We start from the raw sequence: 27873 nt of genomic DNA on the forward strand, positions 1-27873 counted from the left end.
GTGGGCATAGAGCAGGACTTTGTTGTGGAGTTTCCACAGTAAGTTATAAAACATGATACTGATAGGATTGTTTTGATCTATTTTGTTAGGTTTGTATTCCAGTAAGAATTACTATGCAGGATGGGAGGCAGAGGCTCTCTCCTGGGAGGAAAGCGCTTGAGCTTTGGGGCATGAGGGCTGGGATCTCTTGTAGGGTCCAAGCCTGTTTGGAGGTTGTCAGACACTGTGGCGACTGCTGGCTCTTGTCACAGTTCCACTGTGCAACAGTGCAAGATTTTAGCATCAGCTAGCCATAAAAAACAGCTGTGCATATCAAAGGTAAGAAGTTCAAATTCTCACTTGGATGGAGTTTCAGAAATATTGAAGGATAGAGGCAAACTTTTTGGAGAAAAGAAATGTAGAGACTTTACAGAGGAGGGAGAAAGAGAAGGTAAGTATGGAATATGAGAGTGTGTCTTGTCTCTTTGCATGGTGACATCCCTCTTATCCAGAATTCAGGCATTGTCAGCTTCAAGCATCTGTAGTTTGGTCACAAACCCCAGAGTGCTTCTTTAAAAAGCTCTGAATTCCCCAGGGAACTGTACTGAGTCCCAAGTGAAGTATTTAGTGAGTGAGGTCTCCTCTTAGAGCCCTTCTACGTGAAGGTAGCTGGGCTTTTTATCTGCTTCTAATGGCTGTGGTTGTCTAGTACCCCAGCCCCTAACCGATCTGACACTAGCAGGGCAAAGGGGAAGCACTGCTGACACCCTAATGGTGGGTGAAGGGAACAGCATAGGCACCGTGGAATAGTCAGCTGGAGAGCCCCATGGTAGAGTCCCCGAAGGCTGGTAATGGGAGCTTCAGACATGATGAAAAGATTCTATAGATTCCATTTAAAAAGGCAGGAAACAGCACAATGTCTTTTCTGAAAGAGTAACTGGGGGTTAGAAGTACTGGTTCTCCCACTGCTGAGTGCCGTGGGCTACCACAGTGCCCTCATCGTAGGTTCAGAACTTCCAGGAGTCTAGAACCTCACAGCCATCTATAATAGTTGACTCTATTTATTTGTTTTTCTAAATTTTAGCTTCTACAGGGGAGAAGTTTTATTTCCCTGGAAATTTGAGTGGACTTCCTCTTTCCCTGAGGATGCCAGGTCAGTGAACAGTCATTTAGGGACTAAAGATGCATGTCCTGGCAACCAAGAAAGTCCCTCACAGGCTCTCTAACAGGCAGTTCACCTACGAAAGGGTTCTTCTTTTAAGAAATTTCCCATAATACATTTTATAGAGCATACAGGTCAGAATCAAAAATAGAGAAGGCTTAGGGAGCAGGGAGGCCTGTGGAAAGGTAAAGCGTGAGTATTTGCTACCCACTGAAGATGGGTCACACGCGATGAGGAGGCTCTTGGCATCCCAGCAGGGATCTAGGATGGGAAGGGGGCACGTGTGCTAAGCCGTGTCACCTTGCAGAAGCATGTCTACAGCAATTGCAGGGTATGTTTGGAGATACAGATAGAGAAGGAGGTCATTTGCATTTTTGAAATTTTTTTTTTGAGGAATATTATCTTCTGATAAAGGTGGTCTGATAAAATTTTGTAGATCTTTAAAAGCAATAGGTTTTTACTGTGGGTGTTAAATACCGTCATTGTCTTCTTTTATTGTTGTTGATATCATTAATAAAATGTTCATGTTCTTTTGACATAGATAAATGTTTCTTCCTTTAACTGGTTTTAGAACTATGGATTTGGCTAACAAAGGTTTTAAAGACTGGATTGTCAGCTTTTTATCCAAGAAAGATAAAAGGACGGGCACAAGTGCTCTTCTGTGGAGTGTTTTCAGGAATGACTCACAAAGCTGAAGGGTAGCACACTCTTCCAGCCCCTCAGGAATTATGCCAGACGTACCACCGTGAGATTTTTCCACTTACCTAACTGTGGTTCACTTCACACTTCCTAGGTGGAAATAATTTTATGTGACATTTTATATAGATTATAGCAGTGCCCTTTGCCTGGGGGTTTCTTCATCCGTAGGATTTGGGGTAATTAAAGACAATGGATACATTTTTCAGGTTGACTAATCTCATCTGTGATACGTGTGGTGCTCTGCTTTAGGATTCTAGTTAAGCTTATAGGACTTGATAAATCTGTGAAAGTCACGTCTTGCATAAGCTGTGGGCATGTTCCTTTCTGCTGTTGAAGTTTTCCTGAGAATTGTTAGTGCTTAGTACATACTTGGGCACCCTCTCATCTCTCCAGGGCGGGGGACCTCAATGAATTGCAAATCGTTGGTTGTCGGGCGTTTGTGATCAGACAGTAATGGGTGCCACAAGGAAACAAAACCATATTGTTGCAAATTGTGCTGACACCCAGGGAAACCAGAGACAAGATTTTCACAGTAGAGGAGAAGAGGACTGAATATATCAAAGTTGTGGATTTGTCTAAAAATTTCCTCCTTTTTTCCCTCCCTTATTGCAGCTAGTAAAATACAGTTGAAATACCTCCTCCGCAGTGCCTGTGCAGGACAGTGATGGTACAGGGACAGAACAGAGGACAGCAGCGGGTGACAGGACTGTGTTGTTGGGGAAAGGGGGAGGTGCTGTTCTTTAATTCTGCACTTGGGGTCACTTTTTGAGGAAAATAGCCTTTGAGTGGGAAGACAAATAGCAGATCACACATACAGTGACACTGAATGCTTTTAAACTCATCGATAGTGTCTTCACTGGCCACCAAGCATGTTCTTTGGCAAAGCGCATCTGGATGGCTTCATGTATAAAGTACAGCTTGTTCTTCTCAAAGCAGAAGAAAATCGTGGCATATCTTCAGCATCTTTCCTGGAGCTCTTACTCGTTCTTAGACCCCAGCTGCTGTCTAGCTGTACAGAGGAGCCAAGTTCAGGTGGAATTTGGAAAGAAAACTGTTAATTTCAAAGACTGTGCTGGAACATCGGCTCTGAGGTTGGAGATTTCTCCATAGAGCTAGGAATACACACGCTTAAACCTTCTCTCAGTCCTTGCTTCCCTTTGACCCTGCTTTCCCCCACGGGATGCCGAGACCCTTCTAGCAGGGGCGTTGAAGAGGTTCTCATGTGTCACAAACAACATAAAAACAATCCCATGGGAAGAAAACATATTTGAAAAAGTAGAAGGCCATAATGAGGCCCTTATTACAAGGGAGTTGCCTTCCCAAGCCCAGGATTTTTAGGGAAGCATGTAATTGGCACAAATTTCTAGAGAAGAGTGCAGTGGCCACAAATAAAATATTATTATAATTGGTTTTCCATTTCTACTGGAAACCTAGAAAACACTAGACCCGGGTCTCCGGGGCCCCCAGAGCTTGAAGAGGGTGGTGAGCGTGTGTCCTGACTGAGAGGAAGGTGGCGTGGCTCTGTATGCTCGGCTTCTCTGGGGGACCCACAGGCATGTGTTCCTAGGGCCTCAGTGTCCTGGAGGGTTAGGGCTGCTCCAGCCCAGCACATCAGTGCCAGTGCCATGCAGTGGGTCCAGGGTTGCACTCTTGCAGCATTATGAAGCAAGCCCGGCTGTGCTGGGAGTGCTGTTCCTTGTCGTGTGCTCTTCTGGGTCGGGGGCTAACCTCACACGTGTCTGGAACGTGAGAGCTGTCAGCACGGAGGTGAACAGCCCTTCGTGATGCTGACCTGGTTTCCTCTCAGCACAGCACCGTGGAGAGACGCGGGTTCAAATCCCGGCTGTGGTGGCAGGCAAGTGCCTCGCTCTGAACCTGCTCCCTCGCACGTGAAACGGAACGACAGCACGCACCTCAGAGTGGCGTCAGGACAGGAGATTGTGAACAGAGAGTGTTTGGCCATCATGGAGCAAGTTATTAGATGCAAAATGCACGCAAAGTATGGGCTAGCTTACCTGACATTCTTTCTGTCGTCCTTTGGTGGTATCTCATCAGTTTTGTCCCATTGACCCACAAGAAAGCAGCCGGTGGAATTCGCACTTGTCAGTTGATACAGAGGCTGGAGTACATGGTCAGCCAGAGCTATGGCTGGAATAAACATAATGCTTGGTATTTATCCTCTTTTACTTCTCTCTTTCCAACTTCCTTTGCTCCTTTCATTCTTTTTCTTCCCATATTTCCATGAGAAGCAGTGCATGTGTGTGTGTACACAGAGCAGAAGGTACTCCTTCATGACTTCCAAGTTTTAAGATTTCATAACTCTATGAGAAATCAAAATTTCTCCCTCTAGTATTTTCTGGTAAATTTTAAAAATATTTTTTCACAAATAAATTAAGGAATGAGAAATTATTTACTTCTTATGAAGAAACCATGCATGTAATAGTTGATTGAAATATACTGACTTGAAATGTCAATAGAGGAGAAACAACCTATAGAGGTGTAATAAAATAAAATTTTAAAATGTGTGCCATCATTAAAAAAAAAAGTAAGGACTTTGGAGAAATAACTTGCTAAAGCTTTGGTCACTGTTTAAAAGTTGCCTTCAAAACATTTATAAACAGTATGAGTTGGTCTGAATGTGTATTTTACAGATTAAAAACAGTACGAGCTACTCCTAGCTTCTTGGCCATAAAAGGAGAGAAAAGACAACGTATAGTCCTGCATGCGTGGAAAGTGCAATAAATCACAGGTCACGTAGCGACACCCGAAACGTAAGCTGCAGTATCCACACGTGGAGTTTGGTTTGGGGTGCTTTTTATGACTCTTAAAATAGACTATTTTGGATATAATTAGTGGATTTTTTTCTTTTATTGTGATAAACATATATAACATAAAGTTACCATTTTAACCCTTTTAAAAAAGCATAAACCGAGTGACATCAAGCACACCCTTAACACTGGCTGGCCATCACCATCATCTCATTCAGGAACTTTTCCATCAGCCCGAACAGAAGCTCTGTCCCATTAGACAATAACTCCGCATTCTTTCTTCTCCCCCAAACCCCTGGGAACTGCCGTTCTACCTTCTGTCTTTATGAATTTGTCTGTTCTCGGTATCTTGTGTAAGTGGAACCGTACAGTATCTGTCCTTGTTTGGTCTGCCTTATTGCACTCAAGCATAGTGTTTTCAAGGTTAATCCACTTGTCAGAATTTCATCCCTTCATATGTCTGAATATAATTTCATTGTATGTGTAGACCACATTTTGTTTACACATTCAGCTGTCCATGGACATTTGGGTTGTTGCCACCCAAATCACATCATTTTGTGAATAATGCTGCTGTGGACACTGGTGTGCAAGTATCTGTTTGTGTCTCTGGTAATTAATGTTTTAAAAAGGTAGCTTTCTATAGGTTGGGATTTTTGGAGGAGGTGTTAAGGACACATGGATGAACAGCGTCCACTTGCTGTCATGGAAACAGGTGCCTGGCATTGTGTTGTGTGGTCTCTGGTTAAAACTGACCACGTGCCTGTGAGCGCTGCAGCATGCAGAGCACGTCGTATAGCAGCTGCGGGGATAGTCACGTTGCACATGCATGAGTGACATGTAAACTAGATGGAGATGCCACCGTGGCTCTCCCCGCGCCCCCAAACATTATTAGCTTGTCCAGGATTGATTGGGAGAGTAACTCTGGGGGGAGGGAGGTGGACTACCACTAAGGAGTCTCTCCATAGAACAGTCTTCCCTTGACTGCGGGCCTGAGGAGAGGGACAGACAGCAAAGGTGGCGTGCGGTGGACGATAGGTGACAAAAGTAGAATGAGGGAGAGGAGCAAAGATGGCTGTGTGGCTTCTGTCCTTGGGGACAGATGGCAGGCTGCCAGGAACTCCCACGGGATGGGACAGGAGCAATGTCTACGGCAGCCCACGTGCAGAGAGGAAGGAAGCACATGGGGACCCTCCCGATGTGGGGACTGTGTGGGGACGTAGGAAGCATGAGATCTGAGGCTGCACAGGAGCCAGGCGGGAGGAGGGGGACGAACACCAGAGAGCAGCGCCAGGGAGGGAGCTGGGATGTCTGTGGTCTAGCTCGGCGGCTGTCTCTGTGCCCACCTGTCATTGCAGCAGCTGCTTCTGGGCTGGGTTACATTTCACTTTCTGTGTATTCTTTCTCCTCTCTATTAATTTCATTCTTAATTATCTTTTGGTGGCTCAAAGTCTTCTGTATATTCTGTAGCCTGAGGTAATCTGCTAATTGCCCAAAGAAAGTCTGCACCCTCAAATGATAAGTCACAACTACGCCCGTTCAAAATGTCCTCGTCAATAGCGACACATCTGGTATCTGCCCAGAGTGAAGGAGGCCTTGGACAGGAGGGGCTGAGTTGTTCCTGTCTGTTTCCAGCTGTGTGGAAGAAAGCAGAACTGAAGCCCGGGAGTTACCAGGGGGTCAGAAGTAAAGGAGGAGGAGAAAAATGTCCACCGAAGGAGCAGCGCCAGGAGGGGTCCTCTGGGACTGCCACAAGGTGGGCTGGCAGGGGCTCCTCCTGTGGGGCTACCCAGGACACCAAGTCTAAGTGGTCCTAAAGCCCCACCTAGGACGTGTTCTAAGTCTTCCCTCATTTTTCCAGCTGAATGCCGGGTCACATCAAGACAAGGTTTCTGGGATTTGTGCATCTGGCTGATGCCACAGCCAGAGGAGACCTCCCGGCCCGTTTCCTGCCACGCTCTGCTTCTCAGTCTGCATCTAAAGCAAAGGCAGAGCTGCTGAGTGGGAGAGGCTTCCTTCCGAGGCTCTTTTCTCTTTATTTCCCTTCCCTCTGCTTCATGCTGTTACTTATCCTTCACTTCAGCCAAACTCTCGCAGCCTCACTGTGCATTTTATTTGAACATTGAAGGAAAGCCTTGCCGGTAGCACAGAGGAGTGTCTCCCCTTTGAAAATTAGGATCTAATATTGGGTCGCATCATTGTTTTCTACCGGTGGTTTGACTCAGCCTATAAATTGTGTGTGAAGCCATTTTTGCCTTTGGCTCTTGGCATACTTAATTGCATTGTGGAAAATCTGACCTACTTCTCTCCCTGAAAGGACAGAAATAATGCCTTCTCATTATAGGAGGGAATTTTGTTGTTGTTATGTTAAAATTTCTCCTATGAATTATTAACAGACAGTAGTAAACCATTTTCATGACAGACTTTATATGACCTGTGATGTGAAATTAGGATTCTAACTTACCTAAATATTGTTCCATATACAAAAAAGAATATACAGAAACTACATAGCTGAAAAAGTTTATACTCCACAATTCCTGTGTAGAGTGAAAAATACTTTTTTCTGAACACTGGTTTTCTCCTAGAGAGAGAAGAAAGCTGGAATGATTAATAATGGCTCTTTTTCTCCACTTTGCAAGAAAAAAAGCCTGATTAGCTCTTGAAAATATTAACCAAGAAAAGAATCATTATTGTTTGACAGACTAATGTTTGCTTTATGGTTATCACTTATTCAGTGTATTATTTCATTTAATCCTTACAAGAACCTTTTATATAAGGAAGGTATTACTATAATTCCTGCTTTTAAATAAGGAAATCGAGGCACCAGAAGCTCAAGGGACTAGCCCAACGCTGCAGTCGAGTGACGTGCCTGGATTTGGAGACGATCGCTTACGTTCCTAACTCGCTTTTGCCTACATGGCTTACACACTTTCACGTGCTTGCTGGAAAACTGAAAACTTTGAGAAGATGTTTGGACACTTTTGGAATAGAGTTTACTATCCAGGGCAAAACGAACTGTAATTTGAATTTTCGAAGTTTTTCTAAAGGTATACTTTGGAGGTTTTAAAAAATCAGTCGAAATTACACATTCACGACTGAGATGGCAGGTGCCGTTACTCCAGGCGATAAGCAGAGAAGAAATCAGATGCTCAGGAGAAGAGCCACAGCCAGACAGTGGCGTGCAGAGGTGTGTGAGTGAAGCGCGGTGCTGGCATGAAGCCTGAGCCATGCGGCGAGAAGAAAAAGGGAATTGACATCGGGGGGTGAAAAAAAGCCTTTTCCCTGGCATCTTCCTATGTGCAGGCCATTTGCTTCTTAAATCTCCAAAGGGCTCTTTCTCAGAACATCAGTCAGTTTTCTGAAGCACATTTGCACACTGCAGCAACCAAGCAGATGCGCCCACAGAAAGTTGAAATGGGGGAGGTGGCAGCTGAGCACAGCCCGCCCTGACAGCCGGGAAGAGGGTGGAGGCGTAAAAGGATGGAAACATGGGTAAGCGGCCCGAACGACGTGAAGTGACAAGGGAAAGGTGCTGCGTGCACGACCCCCACCCCCTCCAGGGGAAGCCTCATAGTGACTTTGTTGAGTAGTAAAATCAGAATCCAAGGGTTAGGAGGACTTAGGATATGTGCTTTCTTCCTTGGCCAGGTGATAGCTCCAAAGTAGGCACGCAGGCTTCTCAGAGAGATCAGACAATGCGATCTGTCCCAGCAGGGAATGGCCCCATCAGCTACATCAGAGAAGGAAGCAGGCCAGGCTTTCAGGCAGACGGTTCTTCCTGATTAAACCTCTTCCTCCTGTCAACTCAGAAGCCATTAGGATCCATCTTGATTGCACAAATGGATTTACACAGAGTCCCAGGAGGAGCCATCCTAACAAAATCCTGCCTCCAGTCTAAATAATGCACACTCTCGCCCTTCTATACCTGTGCGAGGTCTTCCAGACTTTTATAGCTTGCAGATGAAGATCTAGCAACATCTGGATTTTCTCAAGCCAGTCTTTCACCACAGAAACTGGTTATAGATTAGGTGTCGTTTAGAAGACAAAAAAAAAAAAAAAAAAAAAAAAACTAGACTGATGTGGTTATAAAAGCACAAAGCAGATCTGCACACGAGAAAGGCATCTTTAATGAGCAGTCCAGCCCTGCATTTCAGCAGGGGCACTCCGCGGAGTCATGCCTGATGGGGCCACCTCCAGCATTCTCCATGAAATTTTGTCCCGTGAGCCAATCCACCATGCTTTGTCCTCAGCAGGACACAAGCTGTTGTAGCTCTTTGGGGGAGCGGAGCAACTCTCCCATGTGGGGAGCATGCTGCTGGGCTGCTGGGGGGCCGCCTCACAGACTTTGTGCCGTGGGCACTGTCTGCACCAGAGGCCCAGGTCTGGGGGGCCCAGTTTGGGACTTGGAGGTGATGGTGGCTTTAATCATGGCCATCTGCTTTAGCTGCTGTGGAAACACTGGCTCTGGCAACTGGTCGTACCTTTAAATACTGTCTGCAATGTTCTGTCTTATAGTGTACTAGCAGAAATATTCATGGTTTGGAATGTCAAGCTTCTTAGCCAGTGTACTCACTAAAGAAGACAGCAGCAGAGATAATAAAACCAGCTTAATTGGTTTCCATCACACAAAACCAGGGCTGTTTTCATTCTTCTGCAGAATGTCTGCTCCTAGCCACGGCCCTGCCCCACAGCCTTCCTCAGTGAGGGGAAGCCCCCGCTTTTGTTCTGCCTTGGGCCCATCCTTAGCCCCAGGGCTGGGAATTGTTCTTCAGTGGCGTTCTTTTGCTCCGAGATTACCTTTTATTGGAAGCATGTTTATTTCCCAGCTCTCACTGGCCAACCCAGCCGGAAGGCCCTTCCACCAGGCCAGGACAACTCTTCAGATTCCAGGGGATTCTCCGTGCTGCTTGGAACAGGTAGCGTCCTGTCCTGCTCCTTGCCCTGCAGCTCAGTTATTGCTCTTGCCTGACTGAATCGTCTGCAATTACCAAGACAGTGATGGAGGCTAATAGAGAATAGAGAGAGCTTTTGCTCCCTAAGAATCATGCAACCATGGGGCATAAATCCCTGCCCTCCCCTTAAATCACTTAAAGAGCCTGTCCTGGTAGGTGCTTAGAAGTAGGAATCCAAGCTGCACTGCTTGGAGATGAAAATTGCTGAAGATTTACCCGAGGAACATGAATGGCTTTTATACAGAATGCTAGCCAGGAACAATTCTGATATTTCAGAGCAGCTTGGCAGATGATTAAGGGAACCAGGCAGTGGCTTCAGATAACCAGGATCCTAGGCAGATGCAGGTCAGTCAGTGAGATGGAGTATTATAATTAGACCTCGCCTAGTGGGAGAGCCTCTCAGATAGGAAGCTGTTAGCGTGGGAAGGCAATTAGAGTTTCAGAGTTCCATTTGCTGTCCCCAAATGTCCATTAGGCCCTATTTTGTTCTCTGTGCAAAAATGGATTTGATTTTCCCCAGTAGCACAGAACTAATCCTGCCTAGGGGTTAATCCTCCAGCTTAATTTCCTCTTCCTTTCTGTCTGGCTTGAGTCCCTGGGCTCCATCAGTCTTGTCCATCACTTCCAGGTGAGGCGGAGCAAAGGTTTAATGGGGTGTGGAGATGTTTGCATTAAGGTCAATTCTATTGTCCTTAAAAACATCTTTTCTGATTTGAAAAATAATGTGTTAATTTTGACTGTTTGGGTGAATAAAAAAAATCTGTAAAGAAAAACTTAAAGTCACCCATAATTCTACCCATTGATAAGATCTGTAGCATTTTAGTGTATTTGCTCCCAAATATTTCCAAGACAAAAATATTTAATCTTGCTGAGATTATATTAAGTATATGTTTTTTACCCTACATTTAAAAGATTGGCATTCTATGAAAAATTTCCCATGTCACTAAAAATTTTTAGTAATCATAATTTTTAATGGCGGTACAATATTATATTATTTATTTTCAGTGCAAGTGAACACTTATGTGCCTAATATTTTTCTTCCCAACATTTATTATGAAAATTTTCAAACGTATAGCAAAGCTTAAATAATTTTATATTGAACACCTACATTCTATGTTAACATTTTACTATAATTGATTTATCACATTATCTATTCATCTAATCATCTATTTATCTATTCACACAGCTTTTTTTTTTAAATATACCTATTCACTTTCCTGTAAATACCCATTGTTAACTAGAGCTCGATTTTTGTTTACACTTTGAGTTAATTTACATATGCTGAAATGCACAGATCTTCAGTTTACATTTGCTGAGTTTTGACAAATGTGTGCATAAAGTTTTACTAGTATAACAGTGCACTCTGTTATTAGAACAATGCTCAAATTAGAGGGTCTGCAGAGTGCAATGGTGGATTGTTATAAAATAGTATCAGAAGTAACTCAGAACTTTTTTATATGCTCTTTTCTTTGAAAGTTAAACAAAAGTACTAAATACTTTTTCATATTACATATACCTGAAACAAATGAGTGATGAATTTTCTATGAAAAGAGGGCAACATTTTAATATATCATTTATTTGTATGATTTTTAGGCCTCATTTTCAAATTACTTCTAACCCTTTTGTATTATTTCATTAGACTAGTAAATAATTTGCCTCTCTTGAAAGACTGCTGTATTTCCTTCCATTAGACCAGTGGGGGACCAGGAACAGATTATTATAAAAAAGACACAAGTTGACAGGCAAATGGAACATACGTTTCTATAGATTTTCAACTTTAGTGAGTGCTCAAGGGCCACTTAAATCAGTCGGGCTCCTGAAATGTGGATTCCAATCGATATGTCATATAATGCTTGGTGGTGGTGTTGAGTGCTGATGTATGTGCACATTCAGAGTTGGGATTCTCACAATTTGGGGGGGAAGGATACTTCGTTTCTGGTGTGATCATATCATTATGGTTTTGCAGTGATCATGAGTTTCAATTTTTCTTTGCGTATTAATTATGACTTACTGTTTTATTTTGTCATCTTGAATTTAGTTGATTTTGTGATGTTTGGCTCAGACTACTATGTGGTAATATGTTTTAGCCAGCAATTTTCCAATAACTAGGCTTCAAGATATATGTCTTTTAAGTTTTATTTATTCATTTATTGATTGATTGATTGATTGGTGGCTGATTGGTACAGTGACATTTTAAAGTGAATTGACCAGCCCATATTGCAAAGCACTTGTATGTCATATTCCCCAAATTTGCGTGTGCGTGACCTGTCATTTTGATCATCCTGTTCTTTTCCCAGGGGAGAGTGGCTTTTGATAGACTGGATGTGCTGGGGGAGTCTCTGTCCGTTCCAGGTGGGACAGTGTGGCTGGGGCCTTTCTTCTCTTTGTCTTGGCTGTTGGGAATCCAGTGCCACACTCTGACTTTTATAGCTGTACCTTTCTTCAGCCAAAGTGTCTCAATATAATTTTCCTCCTCTTTTCCACATTTACTTTGTGGTATTTTGTCCTCTGGTAACAGTTTTCTGTCTTTTCCAAATAAGGACTTCTGCTGTCTCCAGCTCAGATCCTTTCAGAAATCATCAGCGTGCCAGCAATAGTATTTCATAGCCATGAGGTGACTTACGAACATAGCAATTTGCAACCTTTTCTTATAATAGTTCTTTGTGTATTTGCTAAAGAAAGGGAGAATTTTTTGATGAGAAAACAAAAAGAAAAACAGGCCAAATTTGGGAGATTGGGCTATGAGTGCCCTGGAAGTTAGCTCTGAGGGTCTGAGGTCTGTGACCAAAAGCACAGGCTTGGAGTTCAGCTCAAGTTGGTGTCCTTCCTCCAGGTTTGGGGGATTTTAAACATTACCTGACTTTTGCCTTTGTTTTAATTTTCTTGTGTGTTAATCAGTGATAATATATACTTCTCAAGGCTTGTGTAAGAATTAGACTAGATATTGTCTATGTCAGCTTGGGCTGCTGTAACAAAATACCATAGACTGGGAACTTAAACAACAGACATTGGTTTCTCACAGTTCTGGATGCTGCAGAGTCCAAGGTCAGGTTGCCAGCCTGGTCGGGTTCTGGTGAGGACCCTCTTCCTGGCTTGCAGAAAGCCGCCCTCTTGCTGAATTCTCCCATGGCAGAGAGAGGAAGCTCCATATCTTCCATGAGGACACTAATCTTATCGTGGGGGTCCCACCTTCATGACGTCATCCAAACCTGTTTATCTCCCAAAGGCCTCACCTCCTAATACCATTATATTGGGCATTAGCGTTTCGAATTTTGAATTTGGGGGAGACATACACATTTAGTCCATAATAGATGAGTAAAGAAAGAGTTTAGTATTATGCCTGGCATGAGCAAGTGCCCAGCAAGTGGCAATTGTCAGTATCATCTTTGTTCTCTTAACAGGGCCCAAGAGAAAGGGTCTCCTTAGCACTGTGGCTGTGGCGGGTTTCCCCCCTCTATCCAAGGGGGGATTTATGTTTATCAGGCCTGCAGTGCGACTGCAGCATGAGGTGCAGGGAGTCCTGGGGGGAAGGGAGCTAATCTCCCAGAGGCCTTTGCTGAGGGAGAAGCTAGGAATTCTTACCCTTCACACTTCACAGCATTTTAAATGAGAACTTTAAAATGGGCAAGAGAATCCTCATCACTTCCTTCTGAAAAGGAGAAGACCTGTCTACCTTCATTTTCTTAATCTGATTTTATATCTGTATGTGCTCTAAATCAGCCAAAAAAACCCAACAGACTTTCTAAATAAAAATCTGTAAGAGTCTGAAAATCATCAGCCTACATCTATACCCTCTTTTCCATACTACTCGTAATTTACAGTATTCTAATTTTTATTTGCCTCCTTTTATTACCAATCTAAATTTAAAGCCCAAAGTCTGTCTCCGAGACACTTTAGCAATTGGTAGCTTGTCAGTTTTTCCAAAATTATGTGGAAGAGATGGGCTAACTTAAAATAGGAAGCATTAAGAATTGACGTGAAAGTCCAAATAATTGCCTAACTTCACATTTTACTTAATCATGTTCGATATTCGGCAAATGCATCAGCCTTAGATGGATTCAATTTGGATTCACAAACTTTTTTGTTTTTCAGTAGGAATGTAGAGTTGATTTGCCAGCAGTTGACCAGATTAAAGCGAAAGAGTGGAATTAATCAGCAGGCCAGACCCCATCCTGAGTCCAGTTATTTGACAGTCTGCATTTACCCTTTCCCTTCATTGTCCCTTGGAAGGGACTCTCCACTGGATCTCTAATCACCCACAGGAATAAAATGGGCATGAACAATGTGCACACAAACTGTCCTGCACCTAGGACCTCACACCCACGGTGCTCTGGCACTCAGCACCCTGCCCTTGGCAAGGCTCTGCATGGGCGAGCCATGTGAGGGCACTGGCCAGGCTACCATGTGCCCCGGGACCTGCAGCACACTTTCTCCAGCCCTCAGGGGGCTCGCAGTCTTTCTAACCAACCACATATAGATCATACCTGAAGGACCAGCTAATAAAACCAATATCAGTTTTGGGGAAGAGACCCAGGAAATTGGTGAATAACATCCAGTGAAGTGCCACTGCAGTCCTGCATAGGAGTCAGTGACAGTCTCTTTTCTCTGACATCTTCAAAATGCAGACTTTAATTTCCTGGCTTTTTCTTTTCATCTTGTTTTTTGGTGGCTGGCCGGTAAGGGGATCTGAACCCTTGTCCTTGGTGTTATCAGCACCACACTAACCAAGTGAACTAACCAGCCAGCCCTTTCCATTTTGAAGGAAATAGTACTCACTGTAGATAATTTGGGGACTATAAAAAGCCTCAAAAAAGTAAATTAAAATCACCCATAATTCCATCACGTGAAGATGATTACTATTAATATTTTATTTATACAGTATATTTTATTTTATATTTATATTTGACATTATAAAATTATTTGGGATAAACATGATATTGCTTTATAACATAGTCTCCCCAACAGGCTGCAGCAGTCATTATTTTATGTCAGTCACCAAAGTCTTATGGTTTCCTTCATACAGGCTCTGCACATTTACTCTTTAATCTTTGCAGTGTTTTTCATTCTATGTGCCATTGTGAATGCTGTATGTGTCCCAGGACTCCCAACCTGTTCTGTGATTCACTAGGAGGATCACTGGACTCAGGGCTACAGTTGCCAGCCCATCAGCAAGGGGAAAAGACACAGCAGGCAGGGCTAGATTCCCCACACAGACCTCTGCTTTCTCTTCCTCCCACCATGAGCCCCACCCAAAATGTGCTTCTGTCTCTGGTGTCAAATGCAGTATCCTGATTGTGCATAGATTTAAAAACACTTTTGTCTCCACATCTAGCTTTCCATTCACCTCTAGATCCTCAGTTTTCTTTTAGCCCATGCAGAATCTACGCTTTATTTACAGGGAGAATGTGAGCTCAGACAGCAGGCTCAACACTCACTGCAGTCCCCAAATCAGATCCCTGAGGGTGGAGCCTGGGAACAGGCTCTCTGCAGCTCTTCTCTGTAGAGAACCATCAGGAATGTTTATTTCACTCAGCTCGTTCAAATAAAAGAAACTCCTCCCCTACAGTATGGAGGCGAAAATCTTGGAAAACCTCTATTATATTATGGATGAACAAAAACAAGCCATTCCTTAGACAGGCTTAACTTTACCTGTTAGCGGAGACTGAGTTTAGAGTGGAGCTTCCTCCAACCTCCTTTGTTAACCTGGAAGCCCTGTCTGTACTCCATGCTGATTCTGTAGCCTTCTCCATCCCTTCGCCCCGAGAGTCTTCTCTCAATTAACTCCCCCTGCTCCAGGTCTCCAGCCTCCTAAAGGCTAAAGGGAAACTAGAATTTTAATTATTCCTCAACCTAAAATTCTGCCAATAAATGGCCAGGCCTGGGATTCTGAGAGTGAGACACTTAAAATGTGAACAGTACTGAGTCACTGAGCTTAAGTTCTGAGCACAATGTAAGTGACTTGCATGAGGGCCTCCTTTCCAAACTGTTTTGGATGGGCTCGCAGCAAAGCAGTGAAGCCAGGAGTCAGGCTCTGAGCCCACCTGAAGATGAGGCCCAGAAGCCCAGGCCTCAGCGAGAGCAGAGCTGCAGAGCGAGGTGGGCATCAGGGAGACCCTCTTCCCATTTCAGGGCTTGCCAGCATTTGCAGGATGGCCACCAGAGCTTCCCCAACTTTCCTCAGGGTTAACTTAACGTCTCAGGTTTCAAGTCCTGTCGCATTCCTCCCCGGTGCCTCTGGCTCTTCTGATCATTTCTTTCTGTCTTCATAGTTTACCTGGGCAGCAGCTGGCATTCCTCCCCGGTGCCTCTGGCTCTTCTGATCATTTCTTTCTGTCTTCATAGTTTACCTGGGCAGCAGCTGCCCTGGTGCCAAGCTGGTCTATTGCAGACATTTCTTGGCCCTTTTATTCAGACTCATATTTGTATTTCAGACACATTTGCAGTTTCTTGCCTAGAGCAGGCAAAGCTGTGCCTGCAGCCTGTGTAACACCGGGTGGGGGGCCGTCTGCTGCAGGACACGGCCAAGCCACTGCTCACGGGAGTAATTATGAACTCTAAGTTCTTTAAAAAACAGGCTTAATTATGAATTAGAATTGGGTTTTCGAGAATTTTGCAACCCAGATTAGGTTTTCTCCGTAAACTAGGGCCACCCTTTTCTCCCTTTCTACCACTTTTTTATCTGGCCACTCAAGAAACACCAATTAATTTTGTGATTAGCCCAAATAAAACATAATTAGGAAGTTAAGCCAGCTCCAGAAATACTACACATCTGTTTCCAAAACTTCATACCTTTCTCCTTTTCTCCACTGTCATAAATTATCCAAATCACTCGTCTTTACATTAAAGTGAATAATTGAGGAATACCCCAAATACAATAATTAGGATTTAAAGTACCGTAGGATTCTAAGACCTCAAAAACCTTATTTAACTCTTTAAATGTTGACTCTAAGTTGTTTCTAGTGGAAAACAACCTCAATCCATTGTGTGTGTCCCCACCAGTGGGAACAGTGGCTGCCTGGTGCTGGCTGTCATGTGGGACCCCTCAGTAACAGAATGTCACTTGGATCTATTTCAGAGTTCTCTAAAACGAAGAGGCAGTCGGGAAATGTACAAAGAGAAGAAAACGTTTAACCAGGTAAGCAGAGCTTTTCATTCTAATGTTACATCTCCTAAAGAGGAAATCACCTCATTTTTAATTTTCTCAAAAAGTATTAGCTTTGCCTTTAAAACACTCAAGGAAACATTACTTTCCAAAACATTTGGACTCATTCAAAACCTCCATGGCATGAAAATTTCTTTTCCAAATGCACAGCTCCTCCCTTTTATTTCTCTTTTGCACTGATAAGCTGGTGATTTCTTCTGGAAAGAGAACAGACTAGCTTTGTGTGAAACATCAATAGGTGTAGTTTAGGGGTCTGGCAGTACTCAGAACTGGTAAAAAAAAAAAAGTGTTTTGTATTTCAAAGTCCTTCACACAGTAAAATAGAACCTCTACTGTAGTGTTGGGTCGCTAATAAGCCATTGTTTTGAGGTGTTTTGTTTTTTTTTTTAATATACAAGCTGGACAATATCTTAAATTGTACTAATTGAAAGGAAAACATTCTAGCTGAAAAACGGTGAACACTCAGCCCTTCATATGTGCACAGTATGTGTTCTTCAAAACTTTCTTAGCTTTTCTGAAAAGTCATATTATTGGATTCTTTTTCTTTTTTTTTAAATTGCTGCACATATTAGGTGTTGGAGAGAACAAAGGTGTTGGGGGGATCAGCTCACTGAACTCTGGGAGCAAGTAGTAATCAGAGAGACCCAAGAAGTGTAGTAACTAAGGATTCAAAGGCCTGGGTGCTGCCCTGACCCTGCGAACTCTCCTCCTATTTATTCCCTCTGGAATTTCCCATTCTCCAAACTCACTGATCCCCAGAATGTCATTCAGGAGAGCCAGGCTCCTGTGAGCAGCAGGAATGCTGAAAATTAACCCTTCTCTTTCACCCCTTCAAAACCCCCGTGAATCTCACTTTGGAACCCACTAACAGGGAAATTGAAGGCCGTCGGCCCACTGCTGGTTCTTACGCCCTCCTGGGCTGAGAGTATGTTTTCAATGTACTGACTCTCCCCCAGGGAAGATCTTTTCCTTAAAAGGGGAATTTCTGCCCCGTTATGAGATGAACAGCATGGAATTCCATTCACCTGTGGATAACCACAGGCCCAGAACAGGAGCTGCAGCTCCACGGCCTGGGGAGCAACCCCAGCCCTGGGAATGTGTGCGTTGCCCCTGAGCCTGTGGGCATTTTGAGAAAGGAGTTTCTGTTCAGCAGAATGGTGGAGTGGAGCACCTTGGGAACTGCAGGCTCGCAGCCAAAACTCAAAGGAAGCCGGCGCCCCGGTGCAAGGTAGGCACATGGGCATCGCTGCTGGAGCGGGCGCTGGCCAGACGGCAGTCTTGCCAGCCAAAGAATATACACGGAGAGCGGTGTATTTCTGTTGTTTGGCAAGGCCTCTCCAGCTAGTGGTGATGGTGGTGGTCCTGTGAGTGTCCCCCCATGCCACGTTTGCCTTCTTTGCTGCAACAGGAACAGTTCTGTGTGGAAAGTTTGACTGGACCTTCTGCTTTCATATTGCATTCCTGGAGCCTTCTGATGGTCTCTTGAAACCAGAGCTTGACGTCCTTAAGCTTAGGATTCAGCCTGGACCCCTCCCCTCAAGTCTTGGCAGAGTTCTAGAAAGTCTATGGTTACTGCTGTTTGAGCTGAGGCTGTGATTCCCCATCTTAGAAGGAGTGGCTTTCTCCACTCAGAGCAGGCTGGGCTCAGCTTCCCAGGGCGCCCCCCCACGGACTCCTGCAGGGCCTCGACCTCTAGGAGGAAGTCCAACCCCTCATTCAATACACACACACCTTTGGCTTCAAGGATTGTCTTTCAAAATGGCAGCAGGCATGGTGGCAGGCCCGTAGGGCAGGCATAGGTGTGGCATGGAGATGACACAGGCTTTCATCATACTCCAGGACTCCTGGTGCCGGTGCAGTTCTTTCTTTAAGGAACAAGAAGACTTTCGGGGCCTTTGATCAGTCCACAGGTAATCTACAAGTCAGACGCTCGTTGGGTATGTCGTAGAACCTTACAGCTTTAACAGACCTGGGTTCAGGTTCAAGGAGACTGAGGAGAACTGTTCTGGTGAAGACAGTGGGAGGGGACAGTGAAAGTTTCAAGGTTGCCAGAAATCAAGGTGATTTGCAGACTCTGTGGGATCTTCTATATGCATAAGTTAAGCCCTTATAACCTCCAGAGAGTACTTCAGAACCCTTCTCAGAGATCCTGCCTCCCCCCACCCAACTTCTTAGTTCACTTTGTGGGGTAAGACCCTCAGGAGAGAGGGCGTAAGAGTCCCTGATCTAGGCTCTCGGTTCAAGACAAAAGCTCCCCGAACTAAGCAGGCAACTCTGCCCCTTGTCCGCCCCTCCCTAGCTCCTCCTCGGTCTCTCCCTGGCCTGACCTCCACCACATCAAGGCCTCACCAGCTGCAGGTTTCCGTGGAAGTAGGGTCAGGACATTGGTCACAACAGGTGGCCCTGCCCATCCCTTGGTTTGGCCCAGTCTTGAGTCCCAGACTTGAAGTGGGCAGAGGGTGGAGCCAAGTTTCCCTGTAGTTGGATGACTTGATCTCTTCAATGATCTCTGCTGCAGTGGATTTCTCTGCTTCAAAGGCAGGGATGGAATCGTTTAGGTGATTTTGGACAATGAACAGACACTGACTATCAAGTTAATGATGGGGCTGAGGATGCTCTCCTGTCTTCCTGTTCCAAGGTTTTAACTCCCAAACTAATTCATTTATGAAGTATTTATAATCTATCTCCACTGGTTATGTTTTTAGCTTAATTTAAACTTCATTCCTTCATATGAACAACAAAGACCTGTATGTATGCAGTATTTAGATTCTTGCAAATCTATGTTTAAAGAAAAATTGAAAAGGTGTTTTTATTGTTCTGTTTTTGAAAGTTCTAAGAGGCTGGTGTTCAAAAGTAACATGCCAATTTCTGGTACATAGTAGGTACTCAATAAATATTTGCAGAAAGAATGAATGAACAAATAAATAAGCATGCTTTTCCTTTAGTACTAGGATTAAACACAATGTATGTCTTGTATAGCCCAGGTATTTGATGTAGGCCCTCTTTTAAAAAAAATAACATTACCCCAGCAGAAATGATAACCCATTTTGCTCAGTAGCTGTGAGTGGGGAAGACAGCCTAAGTTCGAGTTAGTCACAGAAATGCTTTCTCTGTCTACCTAACCAAAACCAAACCAAATCAAATCCTTAATGTGATAAGTTCTCAGAACTCAAAGACCATGTGACATTTATATATCATTCTCCTAATGCGCAAAGAGGGGGAAAGAAGCATAGTTCCCCAACATTAATTACGTTTTAGACAAAGAAGAAAGTTAATTTCAGGGAGCTAGAATATGGTGATTTACTAACTACAAACCACTTTGCTGTACATTATTTCAGCTGACTTCACAATGACCTTGTGCTTGATAGGGCATCCTGCTTTAGACATAAGGAGACAGGTTCACCAGCTCTCTGTGATCAGCCCAAGTCTCCTGGGCAGTAGTGGAGACAGAGCTGGGGCTCTGGGCAGCATGTTTGACCCCAAGTCCAGCAGGACTGGTTTCATCCTCAGCTAGGAGGATGACAGTGGGAACGTCATCCGTCTGCATGCGCACAGACAGCATCAGGGTGTGCTTTCCTTGTGGTACTGGCTGTACACTTTGCCATGGATTTTTCCTGGGTCTTCCTTGTCATGTCACTTTTGTCCCTTTCCGTGGGGTTTGTGGTGAGGGAGTAGTCAAGGCAGGGTGGGAGGAGGAAAACTGGGAGGCACCAAGGGAGATATTTTTATCTTTCTACCAAATGGTGAGTGTGCAGCAAGAATAAGTCAGAGAAAGCCCTGCTCTGCAAGCATGAGAGCTGCATTGACTCTACCAGACCCTTTGAGTACAAGAGATGATCTGAAAGAGTTAATTCCCTTTCAGACGGTTTACTTGTTCCAGAGAATGGTGGACAACCTGGAGGGCAGTTTGATGACCCTGAGGCCAACTGGGTTTGACTGTCGGAGCTCTGTGGACAGTGTCTCTGTGTGATGGGGAAGCCTTTGCTGAAGTTTTTGTCCTCTTCAGCCTTTTGGGACATCTGATAGCCAATCAAAGAGGAATTGTTCATGAAATTGGTCATTTTTTCCATTGCTTAGTGTGACTAGTAAAACATTTTTGTAAGACCAAGACAGAGCATCACGGAGCTTCAGAGCATAGAGACCTACACTAGCAAAGCAAAGTCTACTTTCTGGTTGGTCCGAAAAGTGCATTCTTGACCTCAACCAAGCATTGTGGGCTGTGAGCAGCATAGTTTGCTGTGGGAACCTCCAGAGTCCTCTGGTATTCCAATCACAACCAGTTCTCAGGTTTTGAAACACTTGATTCCATCCAACACAACTCCTTGCCTTGGGTCTGTGAGTTTCATTTCCTGCTGTGTTACAGCAGCTAAAGGGAAAGGAACATAGCCAAAGGTTCTGACACTGCGCTTGCAAGTGAGAGGGAGTGAGTAGCCTAGGTGTCTCGGTTTGCAGTAACCAGTGTACACTCATCATCAGAGCGTGGTACCAACTCAGCATCTCGACTTCCAAAGCACCCTCATGCCCGTCATCTCGTTATTTTGTCCTCATGTCATTCTTGTGGTACACTGAGGATGAGGAAACAGAGGGGGAGAGGTGAATTGCCCCATCTCAGGTACCTCTGCAAATCAGTGGAAAGCTGGGCTGCTGTTAGTACCTTGTGGATTGCCGGCTGCCTGAATGAGGGAGTGAGTGGCGACATGGTGGAAGTGCCCTTGAACCCTGCCTGCCTTCACCAGGCTGCAGCGAGGGGCTGGTGATTAACCAGACTGGATCCACACGTGAAGGAGAGGTCACCCAGCTGGTGGGTGTTGGTTTCATTTGATTTTCTCCTTCATCATGATCATATTATGGTTTTCCTGTGCACGTCTTTCCAAACTAGTTTTTTTGGTTTCTTCCGTTTCTGTGATAAAGCAACAAACCATAGGCCTTTCCCTGGTCCCCTCGTGAAGCCCCTGGGCCCACCTGTGCTTTGTCTTGGCTCCTCTCAATGTGACCCCACAGCACTGACAGAACACTGGTGTTTGTGTTTGCGTGTGTGCTGGGGATGAGGCGTGAGGGGGGGTCATCACAAACAGAACATTTGGTATTTTCTAATAACCTTCCTCTCTGGCTGTTCTTTCCTGGCAGGATGACAGTGCGGATTTGAAGTGCCAGCTTCAGTTTGCCAAAGAGGAAGCCTCCCTGATGCGCAAAAAGATGGCCAAACTAGGAAGGGAGAAAGACGAACTGGAACAGGAGCTGCAGAAGTACAAGTCCCTCTACGGCGACGTGGACAGCCCCCTCCCGACCAGGGAGGCCGGCGGGCCCCCCAGCACCCGGGAGGCGGAGCTGAAGCTGCGGCTGAAGTTGGTGGAGGAGGAAGCCAACATCCTGGGCAGGAAGATCGTGGAGCTAGAGGTGGAGAACCGAGGCCTCAAGGCGGAGATGGAGGACATGAGGGGCCCACAGGAGCGCGAGGGCGCTGGCCGGGACCCGGTGCCAAGCATCCCGACCTCACCCTTCGGCGACTCCCCAGACTCCTCGGCGGAGCTGCGCCGGCACCTGCAGTTTGTAGAAGAGGAAGCGGAGCTGCTCCGGAGGTCCATATCCGAGATCGAAGACCACAACCGGCAGCTGACCCGTGAGCTGAGCAAGTTCAAGTTCGAGCCCCGCCTGGAGCCGGCGTGGCTTGGGGACAGCGTGGGTCGGGGCGCCGGCGGCGGGCCCCCCCTGCAGGAGGAGCTGCAGGCAGCCAGGCTGCAGATCAGCGAGCTCAGCGGGAAGGTGCTCAAGCTGCAGTATGAGAATCGCGTGCTGCTGTCCAGCGTCCAGCGCTGCGATCTGGCCGCTCACCTGGGGCTGCGGGCCCCAAGCCCCCGGGACAGCGACGCTGACAGCGACGTGGGCAAGAAGGAGAGTGACAGCGAGGAGGGCCGCCCGCCCCAGCCCAAGCGGGAGGGCCCCGTGGGTGGGGAGAGTGACTCGGAGGAGATGTTTGAGAAGACGTCGGGCTTTGGGAGCGGGAAGCCATCGGAGGCCAGCGAGCCAAGCACAGCGGAGCTCCTGCGGGCGCGGGAGGACCTGGACTGCCTGGTGACCATAAGGCACGAGGCCCAGCGGCTGGAGCGGACCGTGGAGCGCCTCCTCGCGGACACCGACCGCTTCATCCGGGACACCTTGCCACCAGGGCCTGGTGTCCAGGGCAAAGGGGAGCGGGGCGAGGGGTGCCAGAGTGAGCCCACCCTGCTGGAGACCGTCAACGCCAAGATGAAGGCCTTCAGGAAGGAGCTGCAGGCCTTCCTGGAGCAGGTGACCCGGGTGGGCGACGGCTTGTCGCCCTTGCCCCACCTCACGGAGTCCTCCAGCTTCCTGTCCACTGCCACCTCCGCATCCCGGGACTCTCCCATCGGGACCCTGGGGAAGGAGCTGGGCCTGGACTTGCAGGTAAGGGGGCTGGCGGCCCCACGTCCCTGCTGCGTCTCACTGCTCCTGCTCGCTGGCGGTGCTGCGCTGGGGCTCGTGCTGCTCAGGCTGCTTGGCTGCGATTTCACTCCTGCCTTACACTAAAGCCTCGAGGGTCAGCCAAACCCTTTCTATTGGTTGGGTTTCTTTTTTTGCTTTGTTTTAAAGTTCTCTTTTGTTTCCTCATTTCTTTGCCCTTTTTTCTCTCTTATTTTTAACTGCGCCTCTGCTTGTGGCTTAGAGGTCCTCTCATGACACAAGGCTAAGCCCAGTGGCAGCCATAGGGGTGACGCAGCCCATCCGTGCAGCCATAGGGGTGACGCAGCCCATCCGTGCACTTCCCTTGGTGTTTCAAACAACCAGCTGCCCTGATGAAGAAGCAAAGACGAGTGTCAGACAAACACGGGACAGTCAGGATAATTAGCAGACTTGCTAACAAGCGTCCGCATCCCTACTTGGGTTGATTACCAGAGGGACCCAGGGCAGTTCTGCAAAGCCCTAGGCAGCCCAGGCTCACCCACTCCCGCTGGAAGAGTAGCCAGAATGGGGAGAGAGCACTTGGGAGAGAAGGATGTTGTGATGGAAAATGTCGTGGCTGTGGGCTCCTGCCGCCCTCCCCAGCAGAGTGAGGGCAGAGTGGAGGCCCTTCGAGGATGCGTCCCCTGCGTTTCCCCATGGGCACATGGCCCAGCTGCTGCCCTGGATCATGGCTTTTGCTGCCAACCCACAAGTAAGGAAGGAAGAGCCTTGTGTCTGTATCCTTCATGGGTGGCGTGCTTGCAGTCGAGTCTTGTTCCCGCATCCCCATCGCATGTGCCTCATAACCAGTATTTGCGTTCTCTCCCCTTCCTCGTTTTGCTTTCCAGATGTTTCAGCCCATCCTTTTGCTCATCCTCATCTTGGTTCTCTTTGCTTCACTCTCTTATGTCACTGTAGTTAAGTTGGCTTTTCTATTCACGCTTTTCTTTGTCTGGTAGTTTTTTCAGTCGTCCACTTTACCCATTTTTGTTTTCTTTGTCCCCCCTCCACTCCTACCACCGTATCCTTTGTTTTCTGCTTAAAATTAAAAACAAAAACCAAAAACAAATCCCTCCCGTGCACCTAACAGTCCAAACTGAGAGACCAGCTGGAGTGGCAGCTGGGTCAGGACGGCGGGGACGAGTGGGACAGCCTGAGCCTCCGAGCCACACAGGAGCTGCACCGCCGGGCTGATGGGGACACCGGGAGCCGCAAGCCGGGAGGCCAGAGCTGCTTCCATCTAGAGGTTAGCAAGCTGGTGGGCCCCACTACTATACCCACCCCCACCCTCCCACCACTCTATGGCTGTGTGGCTGTGTGATGTTTCCTACCTGGGACAAGGCTCTTAGGGAACACAGCAGAGAGATGTGGAACTGGCTGGAACTTACCCAGAGTCACATCCGTTGCATGGAACTGGAATTCCTGGAGGGTGTACTCAGCTGTGTGCAGGTGAACTGCCGCACTTGTCTGACAGGAGTCATGGCTTACCGCAGGCACCATCCCCTGTAGGCCTGTTTCCCCAGGGGCCCATGGGCACCTAGAGGTGTGACATTTGTGAACATTCAATGGCATCTTGTCCAGTAGCTGGGCAAGTAGGGATGAAAACCAAGCATGATCTTTCCTAGTCTGGAGGAAACTCCTTCAGGTTTCCCTTTCTAGTTCTTCATTGCCTGTGTCTTGTGTGACCCATGGTTTCTGGTGACATTGTTCCAGCCATTTGATGGAATCAGGGAAGTCCAGTCCTGACCTGTGGGTCCTCAGCAGTCTCTGTTGCCATAGTAACCCATGTACACAGAGCTCTAGTCCCTGCCACAGTTGTCAGCAGTCCTGTAAGAGTGAAAGCTCTGTAAGAGTGAAAGCTCTGACCTTCTGGTCAAGTAAGGGTATTGGCAGGGCTGGAGCCACATATTCTTCATTATAAAAGGACTATAATTTCTCCCAGATATTGATGAAGATTCTTAATGTCCCAGTCCCCGTGGGGCTGTTAGCCCTTAGCTCCGAGGCATGGGAGAGGCTCCCACAGGGCAGGAATGAGCGAGGTGGGGAGGACTAACAGCCAGAAGCAAACAAGCTCCCGCAGCAGCAAAGCCAGGAAATGAAGTGAACAGAGCACGCGGGCTGGGGCAGGCTGGGGCAGGCTGGGGCTTGCAGCTCCATCTGCTGCTGCTGACTCAGTTAGGCTGCGGGTCCCATTGTCAGATGAGGTGCAGTGAGATTGCCCCTTATCCATATGAGTTCAAATACCTTTAGTTTGGGGCTTTTTTCCTTGCCTTGTATGAGAGTGGGTCATATCTCTACCCTCGAGATTGGGCACACAATATGAAAACAGCCCCTAAAAAGCTTAAATAGAAACAAAAAAAAGGTTTCTGAAACATCCTGTGCAATCCCACCATCCTTATGTGACCTGGGCAGAGGCCGGGCCACCTGAGAAGGTAGCATCAGGTTCATGCCCCACAGGAAAGGAAATGTGGATCACATGGAGGAGTAACAAGGACACATTCTTCATGCCAAAGCACCAAGCACACGTTGGTGCCAATCTCCTAGAAAGCAAGCTGAATCCCAGCATGCTGTGTGGAGCGCTGGGCAGTCTAGGGAGCAGGATGGTGCCTGGGGCCCTGCCAGTTAGAGTACCCAGAATAAGCATTTTTTTTTTTTTTTTTTTTTTAAGATTTTCTGAACACCATCTTTGGACAGAGTTGTATATGTATTACAGCATATCACCTTCAGAGTATTCTCTTTCCAGAATTGCAAATAAGATATTCCTAGGTTTTACATCAAAACTAAAACAGAATAGCCAGGGATGAGGGCACTCCCATGTTTCCCATGGAGGTAGTGATTTAGTGTCTCAGGACTGTGGAACTTTCATGGAAGCACATTGTCAGCCCATGTGGCACAGGGCTTTTCATCTGAGCATGCTGATTGCTTGGCCAGCAACAGACACACAATCATGCATATCACCAGTGGCTTGAGTGGTCCCCCTGCAGGATGGAAACCTCTGGAAGACACATTTCCCAGCCTGCGGTTAACTCGCACCACCAAGCAGTTTCTAGCAGGGAGGTCATGCTGCTCTGGAATTGGCCCTGCCTAGGCATCGGGGACCCTGGGCTCTAGCCCAGCTGTGGCCATTACTAGCTCAGTTTTTCAGCTAAGTCTCTGGGCCTGTTTTCTCATCTGTAAAACGGGAGCAAAAATACTGCCCTGCCTGCCTTATGTTCTCAGAGTAAATGAGCTGCTGAATGAAGTACCTTAAAAAGTGCCAAGTGCTGTGCCAATGTAAAGTAGGATAGATAGTAAAGAGAGGCAGTGTGTGCCAGGAGGGGAGGGGCACCGCAGCTGCCTAGTCATGGGACCAGTTTCTTTGGGACCACTATAGCCCTTTCTTATTTTCTACTGGCTGTCCCCCGTCCTGGGCCAGAAGCATAATTCCGCTGCACACGGCAGCCCTCTTCCCTTTGATGGACTGTTTTACCAGAGCCACTGCTCCCTTCCCAGGGGCAGCTCCCTTCACAGGGGCTCCATGGTTCGAAGCATGTCACACATAACCTCGTTTAGTTAAACTCTGTGTCAGAGAGCATTCTCTTTCTAGATTCTTCCTGGGTCCTTACTGTACAATGCTGGAGCTAGGATAAGTCGCCACATTCATGAGAGCATTGTATAGCTTCAGGAACTGGCAGTAATATGGAGAAAGAAAAATACTTAGTTGAATCAAACTGAATATTGAGGGACACAAACCTCCACAAGAGGTAGATTAGCAGAGTTAGTTGGTGCATGTGACCACACAGGAACAACACAGCTCAGAAGGGAACATCAGATCTTCTGACTAGTCATCCCTCCATATCTGTGGGGGATTGGTTCCAGGACCTCCTGCAGCTACCAAATTCCGCAATGCTCAAGTCCCTAATATGAAATGGTGAAGTGCTGCACATCACCTAGGCACATCCTCCGTATACGTTAAGTCATCTCTTGATTGCTTAAAATACCTAGTATAGTGTAGATGGCAGGCAAATAGTTGTTATACTGTATTGTTCAGGGAATAATGACAAGAAAATAAAGTCTATACATGGTCAGGAAAGACACAATAATTTTTTTCAAATATTTTCAACCTGAGGTTGGTTTAATCCATGGGTGTGGAAACCATGGACACGGAGGGCTGGCAGTAATTCTTTCATTCTGCAAATGGAAAAAATGAGGCCCGAGGAGTGACATGGCTTGCCAGTACCTGCAGCTGGTTGGTGGCAGCATGGCATCTAGAACAGTCTCCCTGAGCCTGCTCCAGTCCTCTCTCCCATCACATCCCCACCATGTCCCTGGGGGCTGCAGCACTGAGCAGCAGGGGGTCAGTGCCGACCCTGTGGCTCCTGTTGGGATGTATTTTGAAACACATCACTCAAGTTGTACAATCAGCCTGACTTGGATGGTTCTTCTTGTAAACGTCTGTCTAGTTTCCTTTAATTTCATATATTTTAATGAGAAACTAAAAAACTCAATAGTGAAGGGCAAGGTCTAGGGAACATTATTTCCTAGAAGGGAAAATAATGTTAATCAGGAGTTCAACATTCTTTGTTCTAACGTTTTTATTCATGAAGGCATTTCACACAGAAGAGAAAACTGAATTATGCAAACACATTCTATTTTAAAATATAAAGAAAGCATGTTCTGGAGCCACTGTAATACCTCCATAGTGTTTCCTTCTAT

General features: G+C 46.3%; 1 protein-coding gene across 5 annotated transcripts in view; it reads left to right on the forward strand.

The window, feature by feature from the left end:
- The window catches only part of MTCL1 (microtubule crosslinking factor 1), a 117573-nt gene that overhangs the window by 48261 nt on the left and 41439 nt on the right, over positions 1–27873 (forward strand). For all 5 annotated transcript variants that reach the window (XM_063077033.1, XM_063077035.1, XM_063077036.1 and 2 more), the window contains exons 4-6: positions 16633–16692; positions 21847–23142; positions 24269–24424. In XM_063077033.1, the coding sequence (XP_062933103.1) occupies positions 16633–16692; positions 21847–23142; positions 24269–24424 (1512 nt within the window). The remainder of the gene's footprint in view (positions 1–16632; positions 16693–21846; positions 23143–24268; positions 24425–27873) is intronic.

Source organism: Cynocephalus volans, chromosome 13 (genome assembly GCF_027409185.1).
Source record: "Cynocephalus volans isolate mCynVol1 chromosome 13, mCynVol1.pri, whole genome shotgun sequence".
NCBI classification, from domain to species: domain Eukaryota; kingdom Metazoa; phylum Chordata; class Mammalia; order Dermoptera; family Cynocephalidae; genus Cynocephalus; species Cynocephalus volans.